The 20,155-nt window shown below is 38.9% G+C and overlaps 1 protein-coding gene across 3 annotated transcripts in view; it reads right to left on the reverse strand.

The window, feature by feature from the left end:
* The window catches only part of LOC105263569 (dopamine receptor 2), a 69,554-nt gene that overhangs the window by 37,613 nt on the left and 11,786 nt on the right, over positions 1–20,155 (reverse strand). For all 3 annotated transcript variants that reach the window (XM_011299846.1, XM_011299847.1, XM_011299845.1), the window contains exon 2: positions 13,356–14,737. In XM_011299846.1, coding sequence (XP_011298148.1) covers positions 13,356–14,557 — 1,202 coding nt within the window. In that variant the 5' untranslated portion in view covers positions 14,558–14,737. The remainder of the gene's footprint in view (positions 1–13,355; positions 14,738–20,155) is intronic.

Below are 20,155 nucleotides of genomic sequence, written 5' to 3' on the forward strand. Positions count from 1 at the left end.
GAGGGGGGAGGGGGATCTGAGTAAAGTAGCTGCTGGAGCATTGTCCACGAGCTTTGAAACGCAATTTCAATATTACCCATGAGGCATTGTCGTTATTATCGATTAAATAACGGTGGAAGGGAAAAAAGGATAATTTATCCAACCGGAATCCACGAGCTGTATATAACCCGTATATACGGCACCTGGAATATTAACGGAACGAGATAGGAAACTGTAAATGCCCCAGGAGAAACTTCTACAAGTAATTTCAACGCCAAGGAAAATTACTGAAATTTACCCAAGGGATGTGTAATACATAATACATTACATACATTACGTAGCAAGTGGAGTTAAAATTTCTGACGAGTGCGAGGGTTCGAAAATGAGCTGTTGGTGAATTTTTTAATCATATATCGATGGAGGAATTTTTTTTTATAAATATACTTGACTCAAGGATTTATTTTTTTTCGGGTGCGTAATTCGGTATTTAATACAGGATATTACGGGAAACTTTTGACCGTATTTTCCCACCATTTCATTACTTCTCGTTTTTTTTTTTGTCCTTTCGTTGTTATAATCCAAAAAACTTTGTTTGCACTCTTTGTCTGCGTTGATTTGATTTGGCTTGTATTTGCCGCCCGTTTCGCTGCACTCACAGTTTCCAAACAAAACTTGGCTTTCAACAAAACTTGTGACTTCAGTTTCAATGAAATTGTCCTCGGTGTCATCAGGACGTCTTGCATAAAGGGCAAAAAATTCGGGGACGACGAGAAATTGGGGAGAAAAGTTGGGGTACGAGAGTTGCACAGGGAAACTCTTAGGAATATTTTGATTTACATAAACAAATTTCGTTGGGAAATTTGATAGTTAGTTTGAAAAGGTGTTTTGCATCAGCTGATGCAGAATCTTATTTGTTTTGGAATAAATATGGGCTCTGAAGGGGGGGCTGGGGAGACACCTTGGAAATTTTGAAGTTGAAGTTTCAATGTGACACTCACAATATTCATGCTGCAAGGATATTCAAGTACTTTCGCCATTTTTTTTTGTTAAAATCCTTCTCAGTATTTTTACGTAAACCCAGAAATTCCATTCAAGATCCCTAGACCTCAGAATCGTAAAAATTCTGCAATGATATCATTATGAAAATTTTTGGAGATGTCATGTGGCAAGGATAACTCCAAATATTAATTGCTTTCGAATAAACACAAATATCTGACTAAATGAAATTATCGGAGATGTGAAAACGAAATCTGTGCACTTGTCAATAACAAGTATCAACTCGTTGAGAATTTCGATGTTGAAGCGGCCGATGAAACTTACAAAACGCCTTGAAGCGTTATCTAATTAAAAGTTTGCCTGAGCCCTAGGTACCTATTACCGTGCCCCGACAGTGGATCCTGTCATCTTCCACCGCTGCCGTCTCATTCGATTTTCGTTTGGTATTTTAAACTTTTTTCTTTTACCCCCATAAAAATAAATAGTCGAAAATATAGCCGGCGAAAAATTGCAGATCAATCTCCACGTCTTTCACTCTGGTGCCACGAATGCTTGTTGAATCACTACTTCTCGTATAAACTTCATGAACAACCATTTGAATCTTTCCTCATACTCTCGGCATTCGGTGCCGCGCGTTGGGTTTGAAACGAAATTTTCGAAAATCAGGCGAAACTTCCGGCGATAATAGGATCACTTCCGTCCCATCGAGCGGAAGCTAGACTCTTCCCTCTTAACCCTGCCTTTACCGATTTCAACGTTTCGCCTTAACTTTCCTCCACACATACATGTGCAGGATTCAAACCACTCACCATTTCACATATATGTATATCACATATAAATAGATCGCATTAAGGCGTCGCCGGGGAACAAACCAACTGCAGTCTTTCACGCCTGTCATCTCCAAACCCATCACCCACACGGTTCTCATATCCACCCATATCTCCATTTTTATTCCTCTCAAATTTTATTATAATCCCCGAGAATATTTGCAATTCCTCAGTTAAATTCTTTTCTACTCCCCAACCCTCAATTTATTTGAAATCGCACCTCCCACTGCCTGGGTAAAAAAAAAATTGTATCGGAATATTTTTTTCAAATTTTCAAAAAATATTTCGATTACAATTTTTTTTATCCAGATGGTTTACCCGAAAGTCGCAAAAATCGTGTCTCAAATGCGCGTGAAAAAAAAATGAATTTCCTAAAACAAAAATTATTTAATCCACTGGGAAAAAAGTGAAAGAGCAATATATAATAATAATTGATAAAGTGCCTGTCGACTGGTGGTCCAGATGAAAAAAAAGTCTTCATCAACAGCGAGTCTGAAATTTCGTTGCCCAAGTGGCCGTCAACCGCGAAAGTTCAATCAATCGTTTTTTCACGGGCACAAGGCAGATGTTCCACAGCATCAGTGGTCTTTACTTGGTAGTCATCATCAAGGACGAGACAAGAAAAGAGGGAAAACGTTGAGACGTGATGGAAGCGTTGACGATGCTGTACAGACAGCCCCTAGGTCTAATAGTCCCCTTCCACGACTGGTACTACTGTATATAACGTGACGTAGGACATCGATTTTACGTTTACCCCCGGTAAATATCCGTGAAGCGTGATAGTTACACGTGGAATTGCATGTAGGTGGAACTGGTTGGTTATACCCCAGGACACTTTGTGGGTTGAGTAACCCGACTCCCCTTTTCCCCGACGTACGCCTTTGGCAACCCGTGACACGCGATTCGCAATTTAACTGCCACCAGGAGGCGCGTGTACAGTCGATTAGATTAGACGTCTTTTGTGTTTAGATGTTTTATTTTTATTTTTTAACAGGCATTGCATGTCTACCGTTGACTCTGTTGCAATCACTGCTACCACACCTGTCGATCCTACTTGAAGATTTCAGTTATGACACGTGGATTTTTATTCTATTATCGTGGCATATCGCTGTTGGCACTGCACGGAGAAAAAATCTTTCCTCAATTTACAACCTTTTAATTAGATATTATCTCTGATAACAATAATAACTGACACTGTTATAATAATGAAGCTATTATTTTCCAGATTTATTTTAATCTATCCCGGGTAAAAAAAAAATTCTCATCGGAATATTTTTTCCACATTTTCAAAAAATTTCTGGAAAACTTTTCAGAAATTTTTTCAAATAATTTTGTAGAAATTTTGGTGAATATAATTTTGTTTTTCATTATACTATTCTTTTTTTACTTTTTTCATTTTTCAATATTCTCAAAAAATACGTCATCTAAATGCTAAAAAAAATTTCCTATTCAAATTTTTGAAAAATTTTCTGAAAAGTTTTCTAAAAATTTTTTGAAAATTTGTAAAAAATATTCCGATTAAAATTTTTTTTACCCACCTATAAAAACAATTCTTATTTCATAAAAAAAATTATAGTGCAGTTATTTTTTTACAGTATTAGTATAAAAATGAATTTTTTTTTCGCTGTAATTACAATCCTTTGAATATAAGTCGAATAACGAAAAGGATTATAATTATATGAGGATGAATTTTCCCATGAATTTTGTTCCGACCACTCACGTCCTGATCTCACCGGAATTAATCCGAATATCCGAGAAAACGGAATGGACGGTGTTTTTCCGTTATTATGCCAGTGCTATGTGCACGTGTATACACAGGATAATGACAAAATTCACCGGAAGAACAGGAGTGGAGATGAGAACTAGGTAATGGTAGCGCAAAGCACGAGGCTAACGTAATTAACAGGTTGCCTATACCAGTGAGTGTTGGGGAGGAATAGTTATGTATGGGATAGCTTAATCAATTCGAACGAATTAATTCTGCAGATTCGCCCGATCTCGATTTCAACCGAGAGAATATAAATAATAGATAGCTGCACTTGTACACGTCGAGGGGCTTTGACTCACATCACCCAATCCCTATAAACATCAGAATTTAATTCACTAAAACAATACAACAATTAATTGCGGCTTTGTTTGCACCGAGATTATTATTGCACCCTTTTTTTTTAAGTTGACATTTATATCCCACGGTGTATGTCAAGTTTATATATTTTGACGTTTGAGATTTTTCTACACTGTACCGAGTTATTTCTGTGGAGTCTCAATGTTTGATAAGAATTGTGATTGATTTGAAAATATATGTCTGACTTGAACGGCAGAAATGGAAAGGTTGTTCTGGAGTTGGAATAACGAATACACTAGGAATACAGACAATGCACCTCGAGGTGCAAAATTCTTCACCAACTGCATCAGGGGCCACGTCAATTTTGAATCACCAATGGTGGAGTGGGGATTTATATACCGAACATTTCTAACCCCGTTTGGATGGATCTCCGATATTTCCATGTCACTTGGTTTCTCGAGTTTCCCTCCATTCTCATGCCCATTCCTGGCATTTGCCTGATGCTGCACTCTGTAACATATCATTCCTCATTCTATTCTCAGGAAGCATTCGTGGAAAAGGTCAATCATTTATTTTTATTTTTTTTTTCCCCTTTTTCTTTCGCCAGATAACTCATTTTTCTATCACTATGGAAAACAGTACTGCTCACCAAAAACATGAGCTCACCCATTTCCATAAATTTATTGGCATTTTTTTTATTATCAATTTTGGTTCAATTGCTATTTTACGAGATTATTTGATTAAACCCATTAATATCCATCAAATTGATACGTTCGGCCTCGATAAATCACAAAACCACACATTCTATCCCCTCATCCTCTCAATATCTATCTCCAGCTCATATGATAAAGCGAAACAAACGGAAATTGCTTCATCATAAAAGCCCCGCAAAAACGCGCATCATCCTCTTAACAACGAAACGACGTAAATCAAAAAATTTTGTTCACGTGTTTCACATGAATAAATAAATGAAAAATAAAGTGATAAATTCCACTTCAATTTCAATATTTTTTCGGAATTTTCAAACCTCATTACTTTCATCGGAAAATTCATTACAATTCCATTTTTTTAATACTCTGTAACTTTTTACCTTTCCGACGTTTCCAATAAATCGGTAACCATTCTCCACGGTAATTATAGCTAAAAGACTGGTTAATTAGCGGAGTTTAGACTATATAACTTGGCCGTTAAAGTACCCAGTGTCTCGGATGAAATTCACCGAGTGATATTTGTGTAACAATTAAATGCTTACCACCACGAACTAGATCGTCTAAATGCTCCACGCAGAAACAAGTGGCGGTAGAGGGGTCAGAGGGGAGGAAATAGTTGGTAGTATGGAAAATGGGTATGGGTTTGGTGTTGGAGGGGAATAGAGGACAGAGAGCTTAGTGCCTGTTCAACAAGGTACAATATTGTTGTATTTAAGTTTCAGACCAGTGCAAACGCCCGAGTTGAATGTAGAAACTACAATCCAGAAATTTTCCACTGCATATCACGGAATAAAATATCATCTCTGTCTCTCTTTGGTGCAGTAGAATACGTATAACCGAGTGAAATTTATTCTACGAGAAACGAGTTGATGCATTTTCAAGGGGCTACGGGGGCTGGAAAAAGTTGGCAATTTATGGATCCCCCCCAAAAAGTAATAAGTTTTTATCGCTAAAATCCACTTCACTGAATAAATTTTAATACAATGAATTTGTCTGGAATATTTTGTTGAAACAATTTATTCACTATAGTCTTGTTCATTTCTCGGGTAAAAAAAAAATTTTATCGGAATATTTTTTTCAAATTATTTAAAATTTTTGGAAAATTTTTCAGAAATTTTTTTTTATGAAACGAAAAAAAAATTGGGAAACAAAACAATTTTATTTTGGGAAAGCTTTTGAAAAATTCTTCAAAAATTTGAAATTCCGAAACAAATTTTTGAAAAATTTTTCAATTCAATTTTTTGAAAATTTGGAAAAAATATTCCGATAACAATTTTTTTTTCACCCGGTTTATAAAATGGCGAGAGGGGTGGGTATAGTGCTAGTGGTTTTTATGCGTGAATTGGTAATTTATAACAAGTTTTTTCAGTTGTGAATTAATGCTATCCACAAATTCCAAAACTGTCACTGGGTATGTGTGTAGGGTTGAAAGGGTGAGAGGGTGAAAGGGTGAGTTAGGTGATGAAACTATTTCTCGATTCAATTTGCGAGAATGCGGGCTGCGGTGGTAGGTCTCGACTCGTAGAAGCAACAAAACATATAGAGACAATTCCAGACTGTGGGATAGGTTTGTGGGGTCGAATAAAGGAAGTGAAGAGTATCAAACTAAATTGGGGGTAGAGGCAGAGGGGGTGAATCGTTTGCTTAACCCCCGGACTCAAATCTCAGCTCGCGTGAGTGGTAATCCAGTGGTTTCACTTCCCCTTCTTTTACCCTCACTGAATAGAAACTCTCCATTTTGGTTTCAACTTTGTATTACACCCCCTCAACCCCCTGTCCCACTTTTCAACCCCCCTTCCCCTCTCGCCCCACCTGTTTAACCAATGCAGTGTCAACTTATTCCATTAAAAATTCTTTTCCAATAAATTATTCTCTCCCCCACACAATTCTCTCGAATCAACACTCACAGGACACATCTCCAACACAGCATCAAATTAATTTCAATGTTTATAATCCCCCGTAATGATAAATAAAGGCCATTTCTTGTTTTCATATTCAAAGGAGAGCTCCGATAAAACTCATTAACCGACGAAAACAAGTATCCGACAACTGAAAAAGAATCTTTAACGAGCCCGGAAATAAGAAAATATCTACAGTACCGTAAATAAAAGCCGCAATGAGCGAAACCGGAATCAATCAAGATTGATATGCCCGTGGCCCCGGTGTAGGCAACAAATAGAAGAATAAAATAATGTTTAGGGTGTAACCGAGTGCATAGAAAATCCAGTGAAATAGATCCTCAACTACCGATAGAACCTATGCCCTTCAAGTTAACGCTAAACCGTTAATCTCACTGGACTTTACGAGCCTCCACCTTTTACGATCCATCATCCCTCGTGTATAGCACTGGCCTCTCGTTTATACTTACTCTTCCTTATGCCGTACGTTTTCCCAGTGGCCTCTTTGTTATCTACCTTCTGATACAACCTGTTCCACTGTATCAGTAACTCTACACCAAAAACATTATCCCGTCTCATGTTACAACGCAGCTTGATTATTAACTTTTAATTGACAATCTGAAACATCTCGACGCATTTGTTTTAAGAATACACCATTTCAAGTACAAGAGAACTAATTATTTCGATTTGGGAACAAGGAGCTGGAGTACAACTCGAATTCTAGTGATTGAAGAAATCTCTTAAATTTTTTTCATCCGTCCAAATATCTCATGATTTCTATCCCCTGGGGGGTACTTGCATGATTGAACCATGGCGCCATACTGCCAATTCACAACTGTATCCGCAGTTTGGCTTGGGGCTATCGGCAATCACGACGAAGGTTCCTATAACCGGTAAACGGAACACCCGAAGCGTTTGAGTGAGATTCGAATCGCGGATCCTTTCAATTTTCACTGGATTTACCCTTCCGTCATTTTTACCTATTTTTTTTAACCACTCGCGCATTTGTTCCTCCAGCTTTGATTCAAAGTATCGCGACAGACTGATGGATCGAGTCCCACATTCTCCACAATCTTCCTGTCAAATTCATTTTTCAGAGCTAAATGCAACTGCGTTTCATCTCTCACTCTTTTTTCTTTCTCTGTTCAATCAATGTGAGTGTTTTTATTTCAACACGTGGAGGATGTACTCCGTTATGATCGGCTTTTCACCCAATTCTTTTTCACATTCGTATCGCCATCATTTTTATTTTAGCTCGTCCACTCGAACATCTGCATATCACTTCATCTGGCCCTTTTTACATTCCTTTTCTGCTAATCCCGTTCTTTCTCTTTTTCGAGCTGCAGAATTCACGTCAGTGGAAACTCCCGGGATTTCTCCCTTTTTTATTTCTCTTTTCTTTTTTTCAATAGACTACGGAGTAGATTTTTTCAAAGAGTTCAACAAGAAAGAGTGATGAAAGGGAAAGATAAAGCACTTTGACATGCCCTTTAAATTAAAACTTCATTCTTACGATTTAATATGGAATGCCTGAAAGAATTACCACATTCTTTCCGCTTTGAAATACAGATTTAAAAATTTAACTTTCTCTCTTCTGATTTGATCATCATCCTTTCGCCATTTTCTTCCATTACGAAATAATTTTTTTTGTTGGCGGATTTTCCCGGGGTTTCTGGGGGATTCATACAAAATGAGGAAAAAAGTTGAGACTGAATTTTTTGGGCCATTGGAAAGTTCTCTCCACCGAGGGTAGAATAATCGGCATATAAGGGCCGTGAATACACCGAGATTTTGAGGAGTGGGGGAGTTGTTTCGGGTGTTGAGAGGAAAACCGTGTTTTCCAGAGACGGAAAAAGGAGATTCCGTGGTGGTGTTAGTAGGGGCGTCTTCCCCTGGAAAGGGCGTATCGAAGGTGCAAAAAGGATGTCAAAAGTGAAGAGGGAGGAAAAATAAATGACTGCCAGGAGTTGAGAGTAAATTGAGACAAATGTAGGTGTTAAGATGCAAAAAAAAATATCTCCAGAGGTGGTATTAAGTTCCACTTCTCCCATTTTATTGAAATAAAAAGTCCAAGTGTACATTCCACCTGGAAACATTTTTTAAACTTACCAATTAAATCTATATTAAAAAAAAAATGCGTTTAACCCGCAATTTTGGTATTTAAAAAATATTCCTCCATTAAAAAATATTTTTTCACCTGCATATCCTTTTTTAAAAATCTCCAACCAATGGGAAACCGTGGAATGCACGTGGATATCCTTAATTACACCTTTAATCAGTGAATTCATGTTGCTCATTAACATAGCGCCATAAACATGTGAATACAGTATTAACAATGACCCCCCGAAAATCCATTCTAGGATTCAACCACTCGGAAATGGTCCAACTGATGCCGTTGGGTTGAACAACGTACGTGCAAGCTCAATTTTCCCTTAGTTTTCTGAGTGTATGCATAGCCCAAGGGCCTCCAACTCCTGGGGTTCCCCGGGTTCCCTAGGTTCCACCGGTTCCACCAACCTCCATCATTCCTCGAAAATATTGCAGTCACGTTGCTGACCTGGTCATCCAACAGTGAAGAATTAACTGTCTTCTTAACTCTTTCTCTTCAATTTTTACTTGCTCAAGTTATTATTGTATTTTTTTCATTAAACGATGAGGAACAAAAAGGGCCACTGCGACAGGGGCATACCACTGTGGGCTTTTCATAAACTCGCTTTATCCTCACAGCCTCACCTAGGGCTTTTTTATCTTTTTTTTTTTTTTAAGTCTCGTTGCTCTCTCAGCAACCCTTGTCACGACTCACCCATGCCTCTGGCCATTTTTCTTCCGGTATTCCACGAATTACTCGTCAGACAACCGATCTACTTCGCCTCCATGTTTTACAAAAGAAAATGTCGCTGAAAAAAATGCAACCTAATTTATCTCTCGATCATGGCCCGCTTTTACCTCTCAAACCTTTTTTTTTTCTTCTCATCCCCATTCTGGGGAAAATTTTTTACTCTTCACGAATTAACAGGTTTCGGGGAAACCGCCGTCAGTTCATTTTTTTTTTCGTTTTTATTTGTCAATTCTCCGGGTTTTTCTAGCGTGAATTTTAAAAAATGAGGTTCACGTCGGTGGAAGGAAGGGAATTAGAATTCTGGTGTGGAGTGGTAAATTAGGATAAGTACATTTTTTTGGCGGCCCAAAAAAGAAGTTTTTACTCGAGATCTCGAAATTTAAGGGACACCACGATTTTTTCGTTCATAAATTTCTCATCCTTTTGCTCATTGAAAAATAAAATCAATGGATTCCGTGAGAATGGATAAAAAAATTGATTAAAATCTTGAAGAAATCCGCACATTCTCATATATCATTTCTAACGATGAACCCCCGGATATTTCCAATTTCGGCCACTCGAAAATAAGTGAGTTTTCACGTACCTCGGAATTGTGCTTTATGGTTTATTCATTGAAAGCAATTCGCTGAGACTCACTTGCAGTTGCCCCAGCGTCTCTCTAATTGGCAAGCTACGACCCGAGTTGCCTCGTCTTCCTCAGGATTCATAAAAAAAAGAGTAAATAGAGACGAAGAAGAGAAAAATAAAAGTGACAAATAGCGTTAGAGAGTGCCAACAAGTTTTAGGGAATTCTCATTGAGATACAGATCAATCTTCTTCAGCATCTTGAGTACCCGATGGTTCTTCACCATGAATAATGAATTTACACTTTGATTACTCAATCAATTAGCGAGTGGATTTGTTCCAATCAACTCGCCTCCAGCTATCTCGCTTGGTGCTCATCATTCTGGAGATCAACTTGACCCAGAAGGTGAGGTAACAAGTGCTGACTAATTGAGTTTATCTGATTGTTACATCACGAAGGGGAAACAATTCTTCAGAATGTATTCATCTGATGCGATCGGACGTAACGATACGAATCTATCGAGTTATTTACTCTTTTTTTAATTCAACTATTTTTCTCATCAATATAATCTGACCAATAACATCATTTTAATTTCAATTATTCTTTCGTTGGAATTTCAAATATAATTTTCCAGCCGTGTGCATTGTCCTTTTCACTTTCATGAGATTATCGTATTTTTCTCTCAAAAATGTCAGAGTGGAAAAAAAAAATAAATTAAATTACCCCTCCGCCTCCGCAAGATGAACTCGATTCTCAAGATCATTAGAAAATCCCAACGCAGACAAAAGTAAGGAAGAAAATAAATTCACTTCCTTATCTCCCCACTGAGCATCTCCACCAGAGGGGTCACTATAAAGATGTTTATTTTAATCATGAAGATAAGTAGGTTATTAGAATTCCAACCCTCTCCAGACTCGGTTGATATAAAATACCAGGTAAACCCCTTATTTCGCTGAACAAAGCTCATTCAAGGTTTTTAAATCGGCGAACGGGGAGTACGTTATTTTCGTATTTGCTGAATATCTATTTTCATCGTGACATTTATGAAGACCAACAATGCAGACCCTTTAATTGTCAGAGTATTGCCTACTCAGGAAGGTCATAAGAATGGCGCTGGGGGACTCGTAAACTCTAGGGTCTATCACAGACGTACACAAGAATTATTAATTCCCTCGTAGGAATGACTGCCCGATTGACTCCAACCCCCCCAACCCCCCAACTTCATCATCCCGACTATTTAGTGGTTTTCAAGCACCACTCACTGGAATTCTCGACATTCACCGAGCAAATCTTGATAGCATCCCAAGGACTCAAGTATCTCAGAAACTCCAGTGGTATTTATTTCTCCGAAACAAGTTGAATATACCGAGAAATTCTTGGGATATCGTCTGTCCAACTCCACGAAAATCAAACTCTCTCGTTGCCGGTTAATTAATATCAAATTCATATCATCGTTCGGGAATACTCCGCTAATTAATTATTCCCCAGTTTATATTCATCTGCCCAGCGGGTTAATTTTCTCTCCCTCTATGTTAATCCTTCCATATCACGATGAAATTGTATTGAACGAGGCATTTAATTATCGCAAGCCCAATGGAGATGAAAAAAAAATTCACCATCCTTTCACCAAATATCTTGACCCAATAATTCCTCTCTCGTATCTCCGTTCATCAGTGATTCAGAAATATTTTTTCATTTCATTTTTTTTTTTGGAAACAATCGAGTCACGTGGATTGCTCGTGATATACCATCCCTTTCACAATTCAGTGCGCAAAAAGTGTCGTATTCTTTCGTGATGTTCCAACAGTAAAAGAAAGTGCGGGACAAACGAAATGAAAAAGAAAAAAGACCCATAAAAAATGGAATGACACATACGAGTACTACAGTCGTTACGTCCAGAGTAGAATTCGAGATTATACCGTGCATGAATCTTTAATTGTCCTGAATATTATTGGGGGATGGGTTTTACGAGGGTCTCCGGATGTACCGAATGCATCCGCCTCGGGTTGCTGATGACGTTATCACGAGAGGGTGATAATACATAGAGATAAAAAGTTTCTCGTTGTCAGAAAAAAATATTTTCTGGTGGAAAAAAAAAATGGAGATCCGAGAAAATTTTTATCGATTCTAGAAAATCAATTTTCCATCATTATCTCTTTTTCTCTCCCCCTCTTGTCGCAGCTGTTGCGAACCAATTAATTAAATCAATTCCATTGTTTGTCATTATTATTTTTGCTCGATTCTCAATTTACGAGAGAGACGAAAAAAAATTGTCGGAATACCCCGGGTAAAAAAATTGTAATCGGAATATATTTTCCAAATTTGGAAAAAAAATTCTGGAAAATTTTTCAGAAATTTTTTGACAATTGAAAAATATATTCCGATTACAATTTTTTTTTTACCGAGGTAATAATAGCCGAGAGGCGGATCCACGCAATTATCTGCACCTATACAACAGATCTATATGAATCGCGCAATTAATACCATCGAAATGAATGAACATTATGGAAGAGATATGTGTGAATGAGTCTGTCGTTGTATTCGCCGCTTCACGGCACTTTCTCGCGGGCAAACAATAGACCCCATGAGTAGACAATTAACGTAATTAGGCGGTATGATTTTCAATGGTAACACGTGTTGGCAGTGTATTGATGCACTTATTGAGAGTTAAGCTTTTCCCGGTATCTCGATGATATTCTCCACAAATATTTCATTCAAATCGATTCCTCAGCAAATCGATAACACCAAATACCGCATTATACCTTTTTCTTTCGATGGCAATGAGGGTTAATGTAGTGTAAGGACAATAGATCCATTACTCACATATTTATGGTTCCATTCATCACAATCCAAATTTTCGCCAAACACCGGTGATTACCCCCATGCAATGAGAAAATAAAAAATAGCAAAAAATTTTTTCGTCCCTTCGTCCCCGTGGAATAAATCTCTGGGAATAATTGCTTTCTAGCAAAACAACAAAATAGGCGGATGACAGTAAGATTGAACGATACAGTGGATAAATGAATATTCGTGTATGGAATCCAAATATCCTCGCTCAACCACTCCACCGAATTGCCATGTCCTCGAGGATTTGAGTTCTCGTATATATTTGCGAGCGTGCGTCCTCGCACGAGGACGATTCACCCCTCTCGCAAGCTCCAGTAATCCCGCATTAATTTGATCCGTCTCGTAAGAAGAAAAGTGGAAGAAAAAAAAAATCCATTCCGCGAAGGCATTCGCGTATTTTGCCCCGAGCAAGTCCACCAAAAGCCCCGGTTTCCCCATATTCCCTAATGGAATGAGATTAGTCAGGTCAAAATGACCGAAAGGTTAGCTGGAAAAGTGGAAGATCTGAATGAAGAGAGATTCCATTGAACGCCTCAGTGGCATCCTCAACCCGAAAATCTCCAAATCCCCAGGCAAAAATCCCTTATCCACCTGAAGTAACGATAAATAACGATAAGGATTTCACTTACCTCCGAAAGTCTCGACTCCAGCATGCATAAATGACTGGATTCATTCCACTGTTGATCCATCCAAGCCACGTAACAGCTGCCGATATAATTTCCTCATTCCAAATGCATCTCGTGCAGAAACCCGACAAAAGATTAACCACAAAGAATGGTAACCAACAAACAATAAAAACACCCATAACAATACCAAGTGTCTTAGCAGCTTTTTTCTCCTTAGCAAATTTAGCTAATTTACGTGATAACGAAAAATTCTTTCCAAGATGTTGTTTATTATTGATGCGCGTTGAAGGCATTCGCATCAAGCCATTATTATGAAGAGTCAATGGCTCCTCCATATCCTGCAAATCCTCAGGTGTACTCGATGCTGTTCTAAACAGATGTCTTGCATCGGTATTAGTAGCACCACCTCTGTGTATCCTAAGAGTTAATTCCAATTCACCAGATGCCATCATCACTTGTTTTGTACCAAGTTTTAGACTCCTAGTTTGAATAACAGCCGCCCGATATATTCTGTAGTAGGTGAATACCATGACGAACAATGGTAAGTAAAAGCTTATTGTTGATGAGAATATGAGATAACCAAGATTTTCGGTAAATGGACACTTATCCTTGGGCACCTCTTCGGTTCTCACAGCTCGCCACCATGCTATAGCTGGAAATGATATTGCACTTGAGCACACCCATACTATCGCTATGAGTATAGCTGCCCGTTTTCTACTCATTCTCGTTGGATACGTGAATGGATCAGTTATCGCCCAATATCTGTCGAGACTTATCACACAGAGATTCAATATTGATGCAGTTGAGAAGAGAACATCGAGGGAGCGCCAGACATCGCACCAATCCATTGTGAATAACCAGCGATTCTCCAGTACCTCGTAGATCGCACTGAATGGCATCACCACTAGACCAACAAGGCAATCGGCAAATGCTAATGATGTGACGAAATAATTTGTCGCTGTGTGGAGATAACGCTCGCGAAAAACAGCAAGTATCACCAGTGAATTGCCAAATACCGTTGCCACTGAGAATAACAGCAGAACAACAGCAAGACCAGCACGATCTGTTGCTAGATCCCATAGATCATTGTACGTATCATTCACTGTGTAGTTTGAATTGTAGTACGTGCGATTGAGCTCATGGCTCAGTATCGACGACTCGTCCCAACCGAGGAGGTATATTTCACTCTCGTTCATTATCGTCATTAAATTTTATTCATCTGAAACCCCTGGTCTCAGTGCCCCATAATCCAGAATTTTCATTTCAAGTCATTTCAGCGCCGCGTTTTCCTCTTCTCAGTTCCCTTCGCAGTCTCATCTTTTTCCACGATTATTGCTTCTTGAATAATCTCCGAGCATTCGATAGTCACCGCGATAATCCTAATCCTGAAACATACCAGTGATATTTGTTTGTTAAAAAAATTCTACAACATTCTATAAACTTTATTTGGGCATGATTTTTTGATGTCGAGTGATTGAATAATGCAGTGATAAAAGTGATTCATCAGCTCTAAGTGTACACCCTCGGATAAATCGCAAACATCTCGAATTAATTCACCCGCCCCCCTCCCCCCCAACCACTTGGTGAAAAATAAAAAAAAATAAAAATTGTCCATCTGTTCCAATTCCGTTCTCATTTAAATCCGCGCGATCGGCGTTTTCACTCGCTCCTTCTCTTCCACGGGCTCTTCTCCACTGTCACTCGTTTTATTATTTTTTTTTTTTCACTCGCCTCCTCTCCCTCTACTACCCCTCGGACATCCTGTTTGAAAACGAGGGAGACGAGGAATCGTTGGAGCGGGAGATCGACTCGTAATCGATTCGGTTAATCACGAAACTGTCGGAGAAAATTACAGCGGATAAAAACTGTGAGAATTCATTCACCAGTGGAAAATGTTACTCAGCATCATAAAAGAGAGGAGTGAAGAGATAATTTGGAGGGAAAGAGAGGCGATAAATATTCCACTGGCTGAAGAAAAATCCCGGAGTCTCACAGAACATATGGCTCAGCGGTAAAAGTGAGAAAAATCCGAGCATAACAATTTCCCGATGAACGGCGAAATAAATTATTATTTAAAAATAATGGGAATAAAAATGAAAGAATAATTTTCGATGAGTCCACAAACTCCTTCCCAATATGAATCATTTTTTTTTTTAGCGTCACGTAAATTTATCCCACTGCAATCATCTTGGAGTGATAAGAGAAAATTGAAATCCGACATTGGATGCGAGATGAAATGATCGAAATGGTTGTCTGGCATACCGAAAGATTGGTTAGTTGATTGGTATGGCGTATCGAGCTGACAGCATCATCGCAAAAGAATATAAAACAAGCAACACTGTGTACCACCTTGTGGGTAAACTGGAGACTCATGTATTGATGGGTGTGGACAGGGTCATGCTCTCATCCGTGATCCGAGTGAATATTCACCGTTGCTTGATCAAAGCCCCTTCGATCGGGGCCCCCAGCCTCGGCCTCAGTTTTATTCGGCATCGATATCAGTTTGAAACTAAAACTTTAACCAGTACCACAATATTGTCAAAATGTCATCAAACACCGTTGAATTTTACAACTCTAGCTCCCAGGTGAATAGCTTTGACACAACACATGTTCCTTGAGCGCGATTCCGGTGAATCTATTGACAATGGCCCACTCCGTAAAATCGGTTAATTGATTTGCTTGTTTGGCATTTGCCACCCGTGTGTAGTTGACATTGGTTACAGTACAAATACACCGAGTCCTGGAGATCTGGTTGCAACACTTGACTTTGGACAGCTCCTTGTGCCTCGCACCTCCATCTCCCATTTAACCAATCTCCGCATGACATCCACTAGGTACAACCACACCACATGAACAATTTCACTGGGTACAGGTCGCCTTGGTGTCCATCGATTGCTTTGATTCTGCACCAACAATTTTGACACTGATACTGCTTTGAGGCATAATGGGCCACCATACCTCTCTGAAAGCACGACTGTTCCGGCTAAATGCTGTCAGAATAGCTAGTTGCTGGTGACATTGTCCAATGGAGGGATGAGTGCATCATCGAGAAACCGTGTGGGGTGGAGAATGCACGTCTTCTTGAATTATAGATCTGGCTCTTCGCTGAGGTGAGAGCATCCCAACAGACTCCCTTTCAATTTGGATAACCACAGACCTTCGACTCGAAATTCTGGACAAGGCAAACACCTGTACTGCATCTCCAGATGGATGACGATGCTTTGTCCAGTGCAATTTTAATGCATTCAACACATATTTATTCTTCGCAGGTACTATACTACCATTGGTATTGGGGAAGGACCATAAACAACAAAACATTCGCTATCTGTGGAATTACCTCGGAATCCCGTAACCAATGAACAACAGCCAACACCATCCAACACCATCCAACACCAACCAACACCAACCAACACCAACCGCAGGCAGTGTGATATTCAGATTTCATAGAAGCAGGCTTGAAACTAGTATAAGGTTATTATTTGATCACGTTATACAGTTGAATGCCTCTCCCAAGCCCAGCGTTCGTTCGATACATATACGTCAACATTTCGCTCTCACGCTCCTACGACCAGACATCGGGCTTAGGCCAGTAGTTAGTCTACCAGGGCAACTCCGACAAGTTCGTTGGGATGAGAGGGCTTGAGATGATCAAGCTAGATCCTCGGTATAATCATCCCCATCGATGAATAGAATGTATGAACGAGACGGAAAAAGCGGGGTTTAAAGAAATGACCCATTGACGATATCAAACCATCTCTGGACAAATTACGAGGGACCTCTTGGCGACTTCGGTCCAACATTTTCTCTATTCATTTTTCGCAGTTTATGGCCTCTTTCAATATTCCATTCTTACATCTATTTCACACTGAACTTCGCCCGTCGGCTTTATTTTATCTCGAGTTATCGATCTCTGGTAACAACTGCCGTGATTCAATCGAATGCTTAATTGAAAAAAATATATATATACTTCATTCAAGTATAAAAGTTATAACAGCAAAATGTTACATTTGTGGATGCGCATTGCACGGTGAAACAACGAAAGTCATTTTCAACAGCAGAGACTCACTGGTACAAGTTTCTATGGAATTATCGTCGTTTTCCCTGGGAGGAATAATTTTCTTTCAAATGATGGAAATCCTGGGGAGGGTAATTATGGGGAAAAGTTCATGGCGGTTCTATTAAAATTCAGAAAGGCAGATAATACAGAATGCAGATATAAAATTAAAATTCTATTGAGCAAATGGATCTACAATTATTTGAGAGAAAAAGAAAAGTCTTTTCTTTCCATTTTCCATTTCTTCTTTATCTACAAAAAAAATTCTTGTGGAATAATCCATTTATTATTATTTTCATTGTTTTATTGTTTATTTACTTGTTTTTAGAGTTTTATGCAAATAGGATAAAAATTTGCATATAAATGTAAAAATTTTTTCTGGTCGTAACTTTGCGCCCCTTTTCTACTGCTGTACAAGCATTTCTCTCGAAAATTTCCCTCCGTGTATTTCATAAAATATTTCCTGCCCGACACCTGCAAAAAAAAAATGAATACCTAAAATGAAACATCTCTGCCTCACCTGTTGCACACCCGAGCCATCGTGGACTGGAAAAAAAAAAGTGGCATCGAAAACCGAGTGTAGGATCCCCCTGGAAAAGTTGGTACCCCACGGAGAATTCCGAAAAGTCGCAAAGCTCCTCGAACAACCTATTAAAAGCCTCAACTTTTCACGGACAACGTGGCTCATAAACCCACCTTCATTCCCCCCATTTCCCATAGCTCGTAGAAATTTTATTCTCCCCCTCGAGTTCCTGTTAAATGTGAAAAGCCACGGTGCATCCCAATAAAACAAACCATCATAAAACGCGCGAAATCATTGTGTGTTAACTCCAGTCTCTGCTATCAGTGTTAAATCTTGATTTGCCATTGCGCGTTACGCATTGCGAGCAGATGTACATCCACGTTGTTTGAATGTACGTAAGTTTAGTCCATCGATTTTCCACCTCATCCTCCAGACCCAGTCCTTCCCTCCGACGTCATCGCCTACCCCACAAAAAACCATCCACACATAAAAATTTGTTTAATTGAATAAATGAATTGAAAATGAAAATTGAAAATGACGATGAAGCCAATAAATCATACAATCAGTAACCATCAGGGTAAATTAGACAATAATTTTTTTTTTTTTTGGCGTAGGGATGAATAAAAAAATGGAGTTGTGGCTGTCAGACGGGAACACCAAGGTTACAAGTTGGGGGATTACTCTCTCTGGGGATTTGGGTTAAATCTCAGTTGTACAAGCGTTTTCCCACCCTCTCCTTGGCACAGTGAACACCCAAACGTTATTCGCGGTCCATCCTGCATTCTCCGAGTAATATCTACCATTTTATTTTTTTACACTGCCACTTTTTTTCCTTGAAAAATTCCAGCGTCTCTGGCCATTTTCAACCGGCACTCTGTCATTTATCTCCTTTTTTTTAATTATGAATGTGGCTTTGCTCAACCGTTTGTTATTCCCTCCTGGTGTGTATGCGTGAGAATTCGCGGACATCCGACAACCTAGTGTCCACCAGGAAGATATAACTTACGGTAGATATAATCCTGCTTCATAAATACGGTTTTCGTCACTTTTAGATTCTTTACTTTTTTTTTTTTTTTTATTCTACATTTTTACCGACTTTTTGCTGGGCATTCAGTTCGTTCCGTATTTTTTAACGCAGACGTAGGGGCTTGTTTGCTCTCACGCGTCTTTTTATGGGGTGATAAAAGAAAAAATAACAGTGGGAATGCGTGATTTGATGGGGTTAAAGTGTCTTTCATGAGAAATTGAATTATTATGCTATTTTTTTTCATTCATTTTTGTAAGGAGCGAAAGGGCCACCCTCTGCATATATTTCATGGGCTTCACTGTGAATGGAAATTATTGCTCGTAGTGAAGAGTATCGAGACTTTTTTCATTTCCATTATGTCCACTTTCTGAATTTTGAGAGTTATTTTCAGGATTTCCTTTTTATTGATAAAAATTTATAAACATCCTGGATAAAAAAAATTGTAACCGGAATATTTTTTCCAAATTTTCAAAAAATTTCTGTAAAACTTTTCAGAAATTTTTTTTATATAAAAAAAAAATATTTCCCTTACAATTTTTTTTTACCCAGAATTATAAATTTAAAAAACAATTGTATCAAGACGTAGTATTTCTTCTCCTGTAGTATAGAGTTCTCTGATGTAAAGCCAGTACCAGAGAGTTGCAAAAAATCAACGACAAAACAGCCACCGTGAGCTTTTAAGGTCAAACTGAGTTAAAGGAGCTGTACACAGGGTAACCTCAAGTGCTGATATTTATGGTGTTTTCCTGGGGGTCCAGTATGTACGCTCCACACTGCGACTATTTATGGAGTGACCGTGGCGTTGTGGGCGCCCTGTGCTTATTACCGAAGCTCAGTGTCACAGGGAAACGACAGAAGAGTCAAGGGGGTGCAAAACGGGTTAAGGTGAAATATAAAAGAGAAATCGGAGACGGGGGGAAGCGTTAGTGTAGGTTAAACCGATTTTTTTTTTTTAATCAAGGTGTCGGTGATAGGGCGAGAAGGACGACGAGGACACGCTCGACCGATATCCGATACACGACCGGGGGCGACGTTGAACTTGCCTCTCACGGATCACCTGACTCGATACAAATACATCTCCAATACTCCGATCAATCCCTCAGTCGAGCAACAATTGACAGAACGGAGTTAATTTTTTTTTTTCATTAATACGGCTCTTTGTGCGAGTCTTTTGAGGAGCGCCAGGTGCTCCTCCATTT

This window comes from Fopius arisanus, unplaced genomic scaffold, assembly GCF_000806365.1.
Source record: "Fopius arisanus strain USDA-PBARC FA_bdor unplaced genomic scaffold, ASM80636v1 scaffold00015, whole genome shotgun sequence".
Classification (NCBI taxonomy): Eukaryota; Metazoa; Arthropoda; class Insecta; order Hymenoptera; family Braconidae; genus Fopius; species Fopius arisanus.